Here is a 19093-nt window from a genome sequence, read left to right on the forward strand (position 1 = left end):
AAAAACATAGAAAGGAAAATATAGTACATGAAGAAAGGGGGACTAGAACATGGTCATGTGTAAAGATTGATTTTTAATGGTTTTTTAAACTAAGTTTTTGATAAAGATAGTTTTGATGCTTTGGCAATTTTGATACTTAGTCAATTTTTTTACTAAGTATCTCCATCAATGTCAAAAGGGGAGACTATTGACAAGTAGTCAAATATGATGGAATGGATATTTTTATCTATGGCATCACTATCTAGATTGGTAAGGTCACATGGGCTTGAGCATAGTTTTGGTTTTGGTTGGATAAGAAATTTGCCTAAGTACAGCCTAGGAAAACTATCAATAGAGGTACTATTTTAGTAAGCGAGTTTCACTAGATAAGTATTAATGACAATAATTTTGTATTATGATATGATGAAGTTTGTATATGATATAAATGTGTTTTCTAGAATTAATGTATTATTTTTTCATATATCATGGTTTGAAACTATAAAGGCATCCCTATATCACAAATTATAGAGTATAAGGCAAAGATCAGACATTTTGCTAAAGGAATTGATTTTCCTTGTAAATTCAATTGCTTGGAAATGTAGAGATGACATCTTAGACATTAGCCCTCATATATAAAGTTTTAGTAATAATTTTTGGATAAGTGTTTACACATTTCCTCATCAAGTCAATTGGATAAGTATAATTAGAAGGGTATATAAGAAGGGCATTTTAATAATACAAAGTGTGGTATTGAAATTGGCACATTCTACAAGCTTTATGTATAGTTCTATAATAAATTTTTTATGGTTAGATATGATTAGTAATTGTATGGGTAGAATCAATTATGATATGTACAACAGACTAGTCAAATATAGCAGATATCAGTACAGTTGATTTGATATTGTATCTAATACTTGTTTTAGATATACATATAATTGTATCAGTAGTGAGCTCCATTGTACTACAACTCCTAGCATGGTTGAGACCTCTAACAAGGACTCATGTACTAAATGTACATAATGCCTCCTAACAAGGTCAAATATCCTAACAAAGAACTTATATATTAGTACATTGTTGTGGATACCATACCCACCAAGGTTTTCCCTTGGCCAAGGTTTTGTCCAAAACAAATCATGGTGTTATGATTTTCTTGGTGTTGTTTACTTTAATTTTTAGTTTATTCATCTATGCATGCATATGGTCAAGTATTCAAATATATAATTGGGCTAAAAGTGTTAGAATACTTATTCATCCCCTACTCCCCCTCAATATTCTCTATTTTTAACATGCACTATAGACCACACATGATATAGCATGCATGTCTTACACTACATATGCACTATATTTTGAATTGCCTATTAAAAGAAAGTGCACTAAAAAATATGTTCTCAAGGACAAAACATTATTATACATACCTATATAAACTATACTACTATATTACAAGCTTCATTAATTATAATAGCACCTCTTGTTTACTCAATCCAAACGATTCTCCAAATTTAATTTTTAAACTTTATCTTAAATCATATTTTTAAATGGAAAGAATATCTTGAAAGCATATCTTTAAAATGTTTATTTTACACCCAATTTCTAAATAATTTTTTCCTTATCTTTTCCATCTCTTATGATAGTGCAGCTTTGGACTTAATAAGACTTAATAAGACTTAATTCCTAATAAATCTTTTAGAAACTTTTCAACTTTTTTAATAAACCAAAAGCCCATCAACTTATATTTATTTTTTTCAATTAAAAACTCATCTAGTAGCACCTCCTCTCTACTCAATCCAAACCACCACTCAAGTAATCTTGTCTAACCAAAAAAGGAATCTCTTCAAAAGTTTAAGAACCAAATTATGATTGTTTCCAATTTCTTAGCAATTGATTGAATTTGATAGAGTTGTCTGCTTTATCAAGCAACTTGCTTGTGATGTAACCATCCTTTTTGCAAAAATAAAATCTAGAAATCTGTCTCAAAGTGACAGCGTCCGTCGTATCAACCTTCTTACACTCCACCCAACTTATGTGACAGCAGATGCCAGTTTCAGTACCATTTATTCAACAATATTCCATTCCATTCCACACCATCTATACCTAATATACTCTGAGAATATAAACTCATCTGACATCTCTACTTTATCTTCTATATTGATATTTGTCGCTCATGACAGAATATTTGTGTTCTTCACCCATTTCTGTAAGTAGTTTGAATTCTCTTATCTCTTCTGCATTATTGTGGCGTAAAACATGTTACATGTATTCCCCATGTTATCCCATCAATACTTCCATTTTTTATGATTGCTTTCTTAAAGATTTGTTAAGTTTGCTCGATTTAGATTTTCTTATGCTTGCATTGCAGATAGAATAATATGTTCTTATGTACAAAATTGGACCGTGGGATTCTTCACCAACCAAATTTTGGCCAGGCTTTACGTATATGCAGAGGTTGATTAGCTGCTTGAAACTGTTTAAAATGTATTTTATTGATTAGCTCAACCAATATGATTCTTAGAAAGTAAACATAGCCTTTTAAGCAATTTATGGCACTATATGAACAATAAATAATGAATGACATAAGACTATATGGTTGAAACGATAATAAGTATGTTATCTCAAATAGAAATAATAAATCGCTTTGAAGTTCTTATTGAAGATTGTGTTCAGTAATTTAAAATTATGTTGATTGATTATATTTGATATTGTTTCTATAAACAATTATAACATGGCTTGTTATAATATTCCAGCTATTTGATACTTGAGGATATAAATTATTTATTATTTTTATGCTTAAAATATGTTTATTTTAATTTGAAGTAAGTTTTGGTCATGAATATTTTTAGGAATTTGTTAAGTAGTGATTTTTTTCTTTGTTAAATTTATATATTTGAGTTAATAATTTGAATAGCAGTTGTAAATATGTCAAATAATCTTATAATCTTCTATATATATATATATATAGTTAATGATGTAATGATATATAACAATGCTCTTTAAATAATGTTACAAATAGTTCAATACTTAAATTCTTGACTAGATAAAATAGAATTGAAGTTTGTCTTTTAATATAACATTAGTTTGCCCTCTCACAAAGAATAAAATGTTGTTACAAAAGTGGTGGGCTTGGCTTGTTTTCTCCGCTCCTTCTTGCAGGGCTTCTATGGAGGTGAAGCTACCTCCTATTGAGGTGGAGATCTCGTGTGAGTTGCAGATTATGGAGGAGACTCCTAATGCGGGGGACATTTTCATGGCTGCCACTTTTGATAGGTTGGGGGGCTGGTGGTTCCATCTTCCTAACCTTGATGTTTGGTTCCTTGTTGGGAGAACTATCCTTTGTCCTCTCATTTTGAGCAAAATATTGTTGCAGTGGTGGTGGACTTGGATTCTTGTCTCTGCTCCTTGCATGGCTTCTATGGAGGTGAAGCTATCTCCTATTGAGGTGGACATCTGGTGTGAGTTGTTGGTAACTCCTTTTGAGGGGGACAATTTCATGGCTGTTGTTGGTGATAGGTTGGGGGGTGGGTGGTTCCATCTTCCCAACTTTGATGTTATGATCTTCCTTAGACCTGCTTTTGTTGTGGGGGACCCTTTCACTATTGAGGTGGGAGAGGAGATTGATATGAGTTGGAAGATCATCAAAGGTGTTGGCCTAAGAAAGGGGCCAAGATGGATATGGATCTCGGATTCAGAGAAGAAAGGGCAGGCAGGTTGCTGCCTTGTTTAGCTGTTCAAATTTTTTGATGATGATAGGACCTCCTTCTTCCTGGTCCTTGTCTTCTTGTATTTGGATGTATGCTGGAAGTTTTAAAGGGTGCATCCAAGTCCTTGGCTCTTGTGTTTGGATGTATGCTGGTAGTTTTAAAGGGTTCATCCAAGTCCTTGGTTCTTCTTTTTGGTTATGTTCTACAGTTGTTTGGGGGCTTGTCCCAAGGTGTGTCATTCTCTGACCTCCATCTTTGACAGAGGTAGTTTTATATTGTAGATCCTTGGGGATCTTGGATTTGGCACTAAAGGCTCTTAATTCCATTTAACAGCATAGTGTGAGTTGTTTGTACCAAGGGCCAGCACCCTCTTGCTGCTTAACTTAATCAAAAACATTAGTTTGCAAGTCAAACTTTCATATTCAAGATAACAAATAAAAATTAGTAAGAAAGAAGTTAATTTTGGTCTATGTTTAGCAATTTATATTTGGTAACTAGGAAGAACATCTTTGCACTATTAATTTTTTCCAAACTCGTTTTTGCATATTGTATTTATCCTCAATAAATTGTGTCATGCATTTATCCTCAATAAATGAGTGATTAAATCTAAATCAAGTATAGAATCTTTAGATATGAGGAAGTATGTTAGTATCAATTTAATAGAAACTTTTATATAAAACTATGATTTTTTCTCTCATTGTTAGAAAAGAGTATCTAATGATAATTCAAATTCTTACAAATGTTATGGAAATTCATGATGACGCCCCAACTTACTTAAATTTTATTCAAATGCATGTTTCTTTGTTATATTTAATGTTGAAATGTGAAGTAGCATTTTTCAATACAATGAAACCAATTATTATTTAGTCTTCAAAAATCCATTAAACTTGTATTCTTATTTTTAAAATTAAAGATAGACAATTCTATTTCATTTAAATTTAAATTGTGACACCTATCACATAAAGTGTATTCCATAGTTATATATAAGTTTGAAATGATGAATCTTTATAGAAAATATAAATAGATAAAAGTTTCATGCTCCTACACAATGAAGTATCATAGTTTTTCTATTACTAGTCTTCTATGTGTTGGATCCATGTATTCCTAAATATAGAATATGACACTTCATTGGATTATTTAATAAAATATTACAATATTATTTTACTATCACTGGAATCAAGATCAAATTAACCACATTTAGTATTTTAAAAATATTATATAATAAAAATAATTTCAATAAAAATTAATGATAATTAATAATATTATATGTAATTAAATACATAATAATAATAAATTTTAGTAAATAATAATAATTAATCTAGACTTCAACCCATTACTGCCTATCATATATATAAATTTTTTTTTAATATTATAAATGTATCAAGATATTCTAATTTGAAATTGTATTGATATTTACTTAATATATAAATAAAATAATTAATCACAATCATAATAAAATACTTGAAAGAAAAAATAAATCACATTGAAATTTGATTTTGTCATAGATAATGCAATATGGAGGAAGCAATGATGTCTCTCAAAAATATTTTTGACAAATTATTTTTCTCCATATTACAAAAATAATATTTTTTAAATTTTTAAAATATAAATTGTATTTTGAAAATTAAAATAAAAAGTTATCATTGATAGAAATCAATTGACTAGATAGGCACATGTGAATTCAACAATATTATTGTACACATGGTTTTAAATGTATTTTATATAATTTTTAAAAATAGGTTTTTTAATTTATCAAATATATATTATAATTGAAGTTCGAATTCAAAATTGTTCTCATATAAGACTCAAATTTAAAAACACTACTTAAAGGAAGAAATCCTAAAATCATTACAATTATTAACCTATTGTAGTTTTAAGTTATGTAATTAATTTTAGTTGATCATATTTTATATAAATTTTCTAAAAAAATATTAAATTATTTTTTAATATATTTATTTTTAGAGAAACTTTATATTTATATTAATAATAATTGGTTCAAAAATGGCTCTCAGAGAAGAGAACCACGAAAGAAAAAATTTAGTCATCACCTGATACAAAAAGGATGTAGAAGAAGAAAATTTGCATCTAGAGAGAGTATCTATCAACACTAATAATTCTTGTCATGGTGAATCCCAAATCTAGAACATTATGATTACAAAAGAGACCAAAACTCATATGAAGAAACTTATTAATCCAATCATTATTGGTGTTGGAGAAAACACTAAGAGCCAAGACAAAAAATGATATAAAAGTTTCCATCATTGATCTTCATCCAAATTCTAATTGAGACCATGATATTAATAAAAAATTATATAATGCAAGTGTAAGCCATGGCCCTAAACTGCATTCAATATCTCAAAAGAAAAAGTGAGATCCATAAAAGTTAAACATGTGAAATCGCAAAGAAGCCATGATTTCCTATCAAATAATATTTGAGAAGGGTTGAACACACTTCTAAGCATTTTTTTTTTTTCATAATATTAACCAAGTGGTAAAATCAAGGAGATTAAGTGGGAAAAGTAAAGAGTTAATATAAACCCCATTAGTGCCCAAATTAGAAAGACAATTAGCTAATAGGTTGCCTTCTCTATAAGTATGCATAATGTAACATTTAGAGATTGAATTAAGAAGATACCAAACTTGATGCAATATATATTGTATGCACCAATTATACATATAACATTTAATACATGCATTAACAATAATGGTTGAATCCCCTTCAACATGTAACTTAGATATAGATAGTGATTTTGCAAGTTCCAAACCAAAAAGAAAGGTCAAGGCCTTAGCTTTGCTATTAGTACCCAGAGGGAGAGGAGATGTTTTTGCTACAATTGAATACGAGCTTTAAAGTCTTTAATGACTATGCCATAGCCAAAGTTACCTGGATTTCCCCTAGAGGCCCCATCAAAATTGAGTTTGTAATAGCCCTCACTTGGGTGGGTCCATTTGGTTTATGCTCGGATAAGAGGGACCTTGGATGGACACAAAGGAGTAGGAAGATAAGGAAAAAGTAAACCCTTCCACTATTGAATAACATTGCCATCCCAAGGATTAAAAAATATGTTTACCCTTATATATACTTACTGTAGCATTAACAAGCTCAATAATTGATCTCTCTAATCTTTCCATAAATTAAGGGATTGGAGATGACATTTTTTCTATAAAAAAATATTGTTTCTCTCCCACTAAATGACCCATACTAAAAATGCAAGGATGCACTTCCAAAGACATGAAAACATTGATTCAGTATGTAAGATTGGTCAATCATGAAATAAATCCCACAGGGAGTTAGGAAATGTCATATGGAAATTAAGCTTATTAAGAACAAAATGCCAAAAATCTTGGGCAAAAGGGCATTTTAAGAGGAGGCGATGTGTTGTTTCCACAACTTTTTGAAAGAGCATACAATTAAAGGGATCAAAAATGTTTAGTCTATGAAGTCGATCACTAGTTAAAATTTAATTCTTTAATGTAAGTCATGCAAAGCATCCTACTTTTGGTGAGACTTAACTATTCCAACAGAAATTTAAAAGCACGATTAGTGATCTGATTTAACTGAATGTGTTGGAGGGATAAGTATCCTTGTTTAACAGAGTATTTACCATCTTTAGTCAAAACCCAAAAGAGGCAATTTGTTTTATTAGACATAAAAACATTCCTTTCAACTAATACTTGTTTGAAAGAAGCAGCCTGATTGTAGAGTCTAGGAAGAATTGAGGGGTCTTTCCAAATGACTAACCCTATGAATCCATGTATGGTTGAGACATAATTGGAGAAAGATGTTCCCCAAGTTTGAATCACTATGTTTGAGAAATCCTTTAAGGAATCAATTGTGGTAAGGGGAGGGAACCCATTCTATGAATCAAACCAAAAATTGACACTATCTAGATTGTTAACTTCCCAAGATATGAATGAAGTAATAACTTCCTGAGAAGCCATAATGAAATCTCAAATGGTAGAACCCTTTGGCAGGTCTAGGACAACAAAAACCTTGGAAGGTTCCAAGTTATCTAAATCTTTCTCTTGTAAAAGGTGACACAATTTAGCATAGGATTTGTCATACATTTGCCAAACTAGCTTAGCACCAAAATCCGTATTCCTATTAGTAATGTTGGGAATTCCAACACCTCCTATTCTCAAAGAGGTTGACATGGCATGAATAGAAATTAAAGGTATTTTCTTCTATCCATTCATATTTTCTAACCAAAGAAATTAGGTACACATTAAAATTTTAATTTAAGAGATTATACCTTTGGGGGCTTGTAAAATGAAGAAATAATAATTTAGAATGGTAGAGAGAAAAGTTTTGATAATAAATTCTACTCAAGAGTGACAACTAGTGAACCTTCCAAGCACTAATGCTACTTTTGATACAATCAACCACAGATTTCAAATAAGAGGGTTTGTTTAATCCCATAAAAAAGGGAACACTTATAATTAAGTTTATAGTTCAATTAAAGATAAAAGTATAGGTAAAGGTAGAAATATGTATAGAATTAATTTTTAGAATATTTTTGTTTTGCATAATTTTAATTAATTTTTTATTATTATTAGAAGTCTAAATGTTTAGAAAATCATGCATAGCAATTAAGTTTGTATTATATATAGTTTTTAAAGCAATAGATAATATAAAGAATGGTTGAGTAGACTCAAACCCAAGACCTCCCAAATGAGAGGCTTACAATTTATCATTGTGTTATAGTTTCTTATCTAATAATGTATCCATTTTAGTAAAAATAGTTTAAATTACAAAAAAATGATAAATAATTTCAAGGAAGAATGTTATATTTATATTTGTCTCATGATCAATTTTTTGAGTATTGATTATATTTTTCTATATACTGTTGGAGTCCCTCATCACATACTCCCAATGTTCTTATACCCAAATTATGGCTAAAAGCTTTTTGACCAATTTTATTTTATCAAAGGTGATTCATTAAAGTGATAGTGATTTAGTAAAACCCAAGTAATGTAGTGTATAATTTTCTTATCTAACTAAATATCCATGTAGCAAACTAGAATAGAAATGATAGCTTGTTTTGACATTATGCTTGAAACATTGGTTACAACCTCAATTGGCTACAATCTTAGTGCTCTAATCACAACTAAAACAAAATTCCAATTTTTTGTCATGTCTTACTCTCTTTTAATGTAGCTACATGGACAAACACAAATATTTCAATCTCGTATCTTAACAACCTCAGCTTCATTTTTTCATATATTAATTTTCTTTGGACATATATCAAGTCCCCCTTTCTCCCTTCTCATACCCTACTTTGCCAAAAATCTTCAAATCCTCTATCCCTCATTTTTGTATTTTCTCCTAAAACCACTTGGCCTTTTAGTGAAACTTTTTGTTTGCCTCTCTTCTTTTATGATGAATCTTCCTCTATATTGTATCAATGTTAAAAAATGCCCTGCTACCTTATTTTACTATTGCTAAAACTAACTATTCCACACATTAAAAAAAAATCATGATTATATTTCAATATCCAATGACATGGTATACCTAATTCTTGTAAGTGGATAAATACTCTTTAGATCAAAACTAGCAAGCAGAAAAAGTATGTAAGCATAAGATTCACAAATGGAGTTGAGAGTTAGGACTACCCTTTCAAGTTGTACTAACTCATAGCATACTCATATGCTAGGAATATGTACCATGATTTTTCTTACTTTATTTATCTTCTTCCAACATCTTTTAGGTACACAAGTTTTCCTTATCCACCCAAGACTTTCTCCCCTTTTCTCCCTTTTGTGGGTTTCATGTCAATGCAAAGTTTCTACCTCCACCCCATTTCTTTGCAAAATCCTCTACAATTTTATACATAGAAATAAACAACATGTACATGCCAGTGTTTAAATAAATTATTCTTTGCATCCATTTCCAATATCCTTCAAGTGTTCATTCGATGTGAAAACTTTATTGTTGCTCAAAATCTCTTCCTTTAAAAAACATGTTCTTCATTGAAAATTAAATTTCCTTCCTCTTTACATAAATGTGCACAAAAATTATTTGTTTTTCATGTTTCTAATTACTCCATGATTGTAGACGATGTCTTACTTTTATCATTTCAAATGAAATAAAATCACAATTTTCAACTTTTTCCTTATTTTCTATCACTCATTCAACCTTATTTTTTCATTTATCAGTACACTATTCAACAATGAAATCTCCTCCTAATAAAATATATCACTTTTCTTCATCTCTTGTTTTTAGTGAAGTTTATTCTCTACTTCATCCATTTTCTTTTCAAATTTAGAGTCTTCTAATTTTATCATCTCATAGTTTGTATTTTTTTTTTTTTTGTAGTTTCTTAAGTTTTCTTCAATCTTGTTCTCCTCTTTTTAAGTTTCAACTATTAAAAAACCTATTCCCATATCTTTATTATTTTATTTCACCCTTTTGAATTGACATGTTTCTACTACAAAATTTTCATTTTTGGCAATCAAAACATTATTAAAAAAGTGGTTGAGAATTCATTTTAATCTATTTCAATTCTTCATAAAGTTTCTTATTTTCCACTTCATCCTAGTATGCTTACTAAAATGGTATAATTATGGATATCCTCATGAACCACCTCATATTTTCTTTCAAATTCATCTTCTTCCTTAGAATACCATCCTTAATTTAAAATTAGGTAATGTATTACTTCTATTAGAACTTCTATTCTTTCCAATGGAATCTTTGGAGGGTACTATATTTTAAAATAATGAATAAAAATGTTATCCTATATCCCTATACTATTATATTATATTAGTATAATTTTCTACAATCTAGAAATCTTGAAGGAGTCAGTGCTACTACTCCTCTTGAACCATTAATTGTTTAAACATTTTTTGATGAAACTATTATTTTGTATCAACTACAAGAAGACCCAAATTTATGTTATCAATAACAATTGGAGCGTACATCTAAAATAGGAGCCTATTTCTAAAATTTAAAAGAATCCTTAGCTATTATAGTGTCTCTCTTCCTAGCATTTAACTTTGACTTCTTATAACAAAGAGGTTACCCCATCCTTTTGAAACTTGGACATGAAAAGAAAACATAAGTAGTAAGGATGGATAGGTCATGTTTTGATTCATCAAGAAGAAACTAGATTTGTATTGCCTCTTTTGCAAGGGTCCCAATCTTCTTCATACTCTTCTTAAATTCATAGTTGATAAATTTGAGAAAAATTCAAATTAAAAAAAATCTTTGGACTAGTTTTAAGGGGAAGAAAATAAATTATCTCATTATTTTGGATAATATCTACTTTCCCAATTATCATAAGGTCCTAGAAATTAGAGTATTCTACCTTCCTAATAAAGCTCCAATAGATTTATTGTTTATAAGGAAGATGAGAAGGAAGAGGACTACAATAGTGATTTTAAATTTGGAGACTACAAAAGGAGAGGGTATTGAAGATGATGATTATGATCATGATGGGCATATGTGGGTGTGGATGACATTGGACATTATTGGTGATCTTTCTATGTCACTAGGTGGTTACTTTGTTCTATATGTGTTTGGATGGGGTTCATTATGGTTCCACATTAGTTATACTCTCCCCTACCCTTAGCCCAAATTTTAGGCGTGGTCATTCTTTCTATGGATCTCTTGTAGTTGTGTGGGGGGTAGGGGTTTTTCTTGTTTCTAGCTAAGATCTCCTTATTATATTGTTAGGTCTTATCGCCTTTTCCTTTATAGTGCCTTTTTTTTTGTGCTTCCCTTGTTTAGCCTAATTTTATTGGTCTTGGGTGAGTTTTATATGGATTCATACATGTTTTTATGGTGTCAAAAGTTGTTGGGAGATATTTTGGATTGGATTTTTGTGATATTTTTGGGCTTATTTTTCTTGATTCATTCTCTATGTAGATTGGAGGTTTCTTTGTTCTTCCCCTATATGTGGTGCTACATTTTCAAGCCTTCTTTAGTGTTCTTCTATGTTGGGGGCTTCATTATTTTTCTTATATTGAGGAAAATAACTTGTTGGAAACTACAATTGGAATAATTGTTGTATTTTCATCAATGTCAAATCTACTCATGAGACATCTTGCTATCTTATCTAAATGTCATATCTCTTTGATTGATGAAGAGGACTTTAGAAGTTGCTCATAACAAAAGCACCTAGAGGAAAGGTTGACTTATGAAAAGGAAGCTGCAACGGACATTTGATTAGTTAGACTTTGACAAGAAAAATGTGTTGATATCAAGCTAGAAGTTCTATAGTGACTGAGTAATTTAGTGATGATCAAGTTTTAGAACTTAGTAGTGAGCAAGTGATAGTATTGTGAATGTGTATGAGAAATCATGATTTCTAGCCCAACTTAGTTAATTTCTTGGGATATGGAAAGTATGTTGAAGATAAGCATTGATGAGTTGAATCATTTAATTCAAGGAGAGGATTAGGCAAATGATCTAGAATGAATGAATTCGATGATAATTTTCTAGAAAAGAAAGAGATGTACAGATACAATGAAACTGATGAATTGAATCATGAACCCTAAGCTCTACGGTGATTGTGAAAATAGAAAAGGATGATAATTACCTATTTAAGGAGGTCCAAAGATGAACTTTAGAATGAGCATGAATGAGATATGCAAAGAAGAGACAAAGATATAATGCTATTGGTGTGTCCAATAAGATGGAACAAAGCTACTGAGGTTGATAAGAAAATCTAAGCAAAAGGCTTCAGTTTGTTGTGAAGAGAAGGGTGAATGCTTGAAGGATTGCCAACAAAATCAAGGATAGAGGTCACAAGGAAGGTTTATTAGGGAATCATCACATGAACTCAATAGAGATCTGCAACTACAAAGTGAGTTGTAATCATACATATCAAACCCTAATATTTTCTTTCTAATAATTGTAAATAGTTTGTATTGAAATCCTTTTAATCAAGGGTTAACCTAACGGTCGTTCGGGACTTAAAAGTTTGTGTAAAATATTTTAACAAGGTGACATTCTAATAGAATTTTATAAAGTCCTCTAACAAGGCCACTCCTAACACAGTGATTAAATCCTCTAACCAGGTCACATTTAACTGTGTGCATTGTAACCTTTAACAGGGTTGGCTCCTAATAGGGCTAACTTCAAAAGAGTGAAAAAGTGGTGACATGTTGCTGATAGTTTTTCCCAAATGGGGTTTCCATGTTAAACCCTAATGTGAAACTTATGTTGAATGTGTTATGGTGTTTTACATTTACATGTTTACATTCAAGAAAGTGTGTTATCTTAGGATAGTGAACTACTAGTTAACATTATTATTTAGATTATAGTAGAGACCAAGTTACAATAGGTTAAGCATGACAAATAATGTTCAATTATTCTAAACATTCTAACAATTAGTATTAGAGCATTGGTGCTTATAAAGGGAATTTTGAAGGTACTTAAACCTAAAGATCATTACTCACAAAAGGGAGGTACCAAAGCTGAACAAGGAGAGATTTCTTGCATGGGAAACACTGATGAGGCCACACATATCCAGTAGCAGTGATGCAGCAATAAACTTTGTGGACATTGAATATGTGAAGATAACAACTATTCCTCTAACCACTTAACAACTGCAAGAAAAGAAAGAACATAATCAAGCTCAATGTTGGAGATTTATTCAATCCTAAGATATGCCAAGTTTGATGAGATAAAATAATGTGATAGTGCAAAACATATGCAGGATGAACTGAAGACAATATATGGAGGAGATGACAATGTTTTGAGAGCCAAATCAGAGAGCCTGGGAGGAAAATTTGATGAAATGAGAATGATGAAAGGTGAGAACATAGTGCCATATTTTACAAGAATCAAGGAAGTTGTCAATGTTATTCAAGGTGAAAATGGAGAGATTAAAGATGAAATAATGATAAGAAAGGCATTGAGAACTCTACATCCTATATATGTCATTAGGGTTTCCACAATACAAGATTTGAGATGTACTCTAGGTAAAAATTTGACTTTGGAAGGTGTAATTGGTACACTTATTGCACTTGAGATGTCTAATTTTGATAACTACACACCTTCTACTATTGAATCTTCTTTTAAGTCACAATTGGTTCTTAGTGAGAGAAAAAGTAAACATGTGAAGATCTACAATGACACTTCTGATGATGAGCTTGATGAACTTGAAGCACTTATTGAAAAAATATTTGGAAAAGGTAGAGGTAAGTACAAAGGTAAATTACCTATAATTTATTTTTCATGCAAAAAGGTTGGTCATATAGCTACAAGGTATCCTGATAGAGAAGACAAGGATGAGAGAAAGGAAAACAAGTACAAAGGAAGGAGAGATGATTGATACTACAAGAAGAATAAGGATGACAAAGGAAAAAAATCTTGTTATATTTTTTAAGAAACTAACACTAAATCAAAAAGTAATGATGATGAAGTTGCCTATGTTTCTATGAAAGAAGATTCTGATGAAGATGAGAAAATTGTTTTAGTTTTGTATATGAACAAAATTGATAGATGGATAATTGATAGTGGATACTCTAATCATATAAATGGTGATAGAAATAAATTTGAGGACATTTGACCATACAAAGGTGGTTGTTTTAAATTTGGTAATGATATTCCATGTGTTGTGAAAGGTAAAAGTACAATTCAATTGACTGATAAAATCAAGTGTGACAATGTTTATTGGGTGGAAGGACTTAACTATAACCTATTGAGTGTTCCATGGTTAAAAAAATCAAGGTACAGAGTTGAATTCCATCACAAAAAGGCCAAGATATAAATGATGATACCAGCAAGAATCAATACCAATGAGCACGCCTATGTCAATAGGACATAAGTTACCTAAAAATGATGAATCTATTGATGTGAACCAAACACTATATAGATCCATCATTCAAAAATTGTAATATGTTATTCATAGTGGACCTAATATTGCATTATTTGTTGGGATAGTTGCTAGATTTTCAAAAAATCCTAAGGAGAACCATATGATGGCAATGAAAAGGATATTGAGATATCTAAAAGGTATAGAAGATTATGGATTGTATTAAAAGAGAAGTGATTGATTTTAACTGAAGGATGTTTAAGTGATTGTATTGCTAGATTTTAAGTGAGTGATTGATTTTAACTAAAAACTTTTAGAATGGAAGAATCAATACCAACGAGCATGCCTATGTCAATAGGACATAAGTTACCTAAAAAAGATGAATCTATTGATGTGAACCAAACACTATATAGATCCATCATTCAAAAATTGTAATATGTTATTCATAGTGGACCTGATATTGCATTATTTGTTGGGATAGTTGCTAGATTTTCAGCAAATCCTAAGGAGAACCATATGATGGCAATGAAAAGGATATTGAGTTATCTAAAAGGTATAGAAGATTATGGATTGTATTACAAGAGAAGTGATTGATTTTAATTGAAAGTATTCAATGACTCTAATTGGGAAGGAAATATTTATGACAAAAAAAACACTAGTGGAGGTGCATTATTTCTAGGAAAGAGATTGGCTTCATCGACAAACAAGAAATAGAACTATATTTCCTAATCAACAGTTGAGGTTGAGTATGTGATAGCTGCAATGAACTATTCAAACATTATGTGGATTAAACAATTACTAAGAGAAATGAAGGAATAAATTATAGATCTAGTGGTTATCTATTGTGATAACACAAGTGCTATCAACATATCAAAGAATTTTGTGATGCACACTAAAAGAAAACACATTTCTATCAAGTATCACTACTTGAGAGAACTAGTTCAAGAGAAAGAAGTGAAGTTAGAATATGTGCACAAAAAAGAATAAATTTTTGGCATGTTCACTAAAGCCTTACCTAAATATTCTCATGAATATCTTAGAGGTAAACTAGGGGTGATTACCCTAAGAAAAGAAACTTAAAGAGAAATGGTGCATTGCATCAAATGTGCTAATCAGAATACCTCACACATTGATGCAAATAGTTCTAATTTAGGATGTGCCTAAGGTAGTCAAGTAAACAAGAAGAAGGAGAGCAACATAAAAGATCATTCATAGACAGATGACAAAATTCAACCAGACATGTACTTATGTACATAATCAAGATGTATGAAATGAATGAAAACAAAAGAGATATTGTCTTTGGCATTGTTGTCAAAGAGGGAGAGATACATAAAGAAGGAGATATGTATAAAGAGATATGTGAGATATATAAAGATATTTGAGAGATACATAATGAAAGACCCGGAGAGATTTGAATAGAATTGGAGATTGAGGATGTCTAAACTCGAAACTTAGAGGGAGTATCTCAAATTGCAGAGATGGGAATCAGAATGAAATGAAGGATATTAGAAGTAAAATCTTTTGGATTGCATGGTAACAAAGAGGGAGATTGTATTTATATAAAGAAACATATTAGAGGTGTTTTCATAAATGCCAAAGAGGGAGATTGTTGGAAACTACAATTGGAACAATTTGTATTATCAGTGATGTCAAATCTATTGATGAGACATGTTTCTATCTGATCTAAGTGTCATATATATTTGATTAATGAAGAGGATTTGAGAAGTTTCTCTTTGAGTTATGAAAAGGAAGCTACAGTGATTAGATTTAATAGGGTATGGGAAGCGTCTTGAAGATAAGGATTGATGAGTTGAATCATTTAATTCAAGGAGATGATTAGGTAAATGATCTAATGAATGAATTCGATGAGAAGTTTATAGCAAAGAAGGAGATGTACAGATACAATGAACCTAATGAATTAAATCATGAACCCTAAGATCTAATGTGATTATGAAAACAACAAAGGACTAGAATTACATATTTGAGGAGGTATATAGATGAACTTTAGAATGAGCATGAATGAGATTTGTTAAGAAGAGAATAGAGCAAAGAATTTGTGTGTATTTCTAGTAAGATGGAACAAAGTTTTTGAGGTTGATAAGTGAATATAAGTAGAAGGCTTAAGTTTTTTGTGAAGAGAAGGGTGAATGCTTGAAGGGTTCCCAAGAAAATCAAAGATAGAAGTGACAAGGAAGGCTTATCAGGGAATCAACACATGAATTGAATAGAGATTTGAAACTACAATATAAGTTGTAATCATATAGATCAAACCCTATTTGATCTTTCTAATCATTGTAAATAATTTGTATTGAAATCCTTTTAATCAAAGGTTGACCTAATAGTCATTAAGGACTTAATAGTCTGTGTAACCTTTTAACAAGGTAACATTATAATAGAATGTTCTAAATTCCTCTAATAAGGCCACTCATAACATGGTGATTAAATCATTTAACCAAGTCGCATTTAATAATGTGTATTGTAACCTTTAATAGGGTTGGATCCTAACAGGGCTCACTCCAAAAGAGTAAAAAAGTGGTGACATGTTTCTAGTGGTTTTTCTCAAATTGAGTTTCCACGTTAAATCCTAGTGTGAAACTTGTGTTGAATGTTTTATGCTATTTTTATTAGTTTGTGATGACTGATCAAGGAAGTATTATACATGCTTCATATATTATTTGAAAAAAAAATTGGCTACTATTCACCAATTGGCTATTATTTATTTGCCAATTTATGGCTGACATTTTGTAACTAATTTTAACCCTATAGTAGTAAAAGTACTTGCATAAAAGGGTTTAGGGTTAGGGATTGTTTCATAAGGTGTGATGCAAAAATTTCTTCTTGTGGTGGTATTGAGCTGTAAGGGATTATGGATTGTAATAAGGTTGTAATCACTAGATCGTAATTATATTGGACTCGTTGTTTGGTGGACGTAACCTAGGGTTTGGGTGAACCACATTAAATCTCGGTGTCTTGTGTTCTCTTCTATGTGATCTATTATTTTTTGATATTTTTTATATTTGTATATAATTGTTATTTATGTTTGTGGTATAATCCTAACAATTTTATATTTACATGTTTATATTCAATAAAGTTTTTTTATCTTGGGACAGTAAACTACTAGTTAAATTGTTATTCAAATTATAGTGGAGACCAAGTTACAAGTTTAGCAAAACATATAATGTTTAATGTTTTATTGTTCAATTGGTACTTATGGACCTTGAGTAACTGATTCACCCCACCACCCTTCCCCACTTTTTAGTTTTTCTAAATATTCTAACATAGCTTTAGGGGCCTAATGGGTTTTGGTGGTTGTATGATCTCTTAAAGGATTTATTTTCAAAACCTAGTTATAGGTTTTTGGTTCTTTAGCTCCCTTTAGAGATTTCCTAGTTCTTCTCCATTGATTTTCATGTCTTTTCATTTGAGTGGTATCTTTCTAGTGTTAGGTATTTTAGTGGTTTTGATCCTCTTTGTGGGTAACTCATTCTTAGTAGTTTTCAAGGGACAAGCTTGGTTGTATTTTGATTTTTGTTAGAGTTTCATCTATTATGGTTGTATCTTTTCTTATTAAGACTGACTATAATTTGTGTTCTTCTCACAAGAAGATTGATATTGTTTTTGGTTGAGCTCTTTCATTTGATGCTTCTATCAAGGTGGACCATACTCCAAGGTGGGGTTTGTTCTTGTGGATTCATTGTGGGTGTGTTTCATCTTCCTTATGTTTTCCTTTTGTGTCAACCTTATTGAGGTCGTAGTGTTCCTTTTGGAGATAGATAGTCACTTGTTACTTTTGGAAAGAGGTTAATTGCTAAGATCTATATGGTTTTCTCTCTGGTGTGGCTACTTGAGTATGCGGTTGATTGATGTTTTTCTTTCCTACTAGTTTTCTCATCCTTTTCTACCTCTATTGAGGTGGGTCCTCCCCAATGGAGGCGAAGAGAAGCATTATAAGAGATATTTGTATTGGGTGGTGGGTGCCTTAGGTGATCCATGAAAATTAGTTTTAGGATCCATTTTAAAGCCCAACTAGAAGGTCTGGGAATCCTATCAAAATCTCACGTTCCTCTTCTTTGTTTGAAGTTTATATTAGCATTATTTGTTTTATCTTTTTTCTACTAGAAATCAAGATTATGGGAGCCTTGTTGAAACCCATTTCTTAGGTTAAGGGACCCTGAAAAAACTTTCGATTATGTTTTAGATTAACATAACCTTTTAAAACTTTGCACTTACAGTAGTGAGGCTACGACTTGTTGTAATTAATCACAGGTTATACTTTGTTTGTATTTTTTTTACTAGGATGTTGTTTCTTAAATTTTCTCTATTTACTATAAACTATTATTTTGTCGTATTTTATCTTCTAATATTTCTTATTTGGTTGGGTTCTAGATCCCTGTTAAAAATTGTTTATGTGAAAATTTAGGTCCCCCTGAAAATCTATTTAAGTCTAGTTAAAAAAAGCTCTAATGTTCTACATTAGTTGTTGCCTAATACAATAACCATTAGGTGACATTATGAAAGCCAAATACTTAATGTGAACACTTAATACTATATTCATTATAATTACCTTTTATTATATATGTTTTCTTTATATTTTGCATATTTACTTAACGTCTTATATCTTTTTAAGATATTTGTTTGTATTCTTATATGTTTGTTTGA

At 30.6% G+C, this 19093-nt stretch overlaps 1 protein-coding gene across 2 annotated transcripts; it reads left to right on the plus strand.

The window, feature by feature from the left end:
• The first annotated feature begins 2091 nt into the window (after nt 1-2091).
• Nucleotides 2092-4087, plus strand: LOC149537770 (uncharacterized). Of its 2 annotated transcripts, XM_089801828.1 has the most exons (3): nt 2092-2173; nt 2336-2421; nt 3127-4087. In XM_089801828.1, exons 2-3 carry the CDS (start codon nt 2354-2356, stop codon nt 3695-3697), a joined length of 639 nt encoding a protein of 212 aa, XP_089657954.1. In that variant the 5' UTR covers nt 2092-2173; nt 2336-2353; the 3' UTR covers nt 3698-4087. The 2 variants fall into 2 exon arrangements, with proteins under 2 accessions (XP_089657954.1, XP_089657955.1); XM_089801829.1 differs by lacking the exon at nt 2092-2173 and having other exon boundaries at nt 2232-2421.
• The last annotated feature ends 15006 nt before the right edge of the window (nt 4088-19093 follow it).

This window comes from Cupressus sempervirens, chromosome 9 (genome assembly GCF_028749045.1).
Source record: "Cupressus sempervirens isolate cs-2001-9-10 chromosome 9, ASM2874904v1, whole genome shotgun sequence".
In the NCBI taxonomy this organism is placed as follows: domain Eukaryota; kingdom Viridiplantae; phylum Streptophyta; class Pinopsida; order Cupressales; family Cupressaceae; genus Cupressus; species Cupressus sempervirens.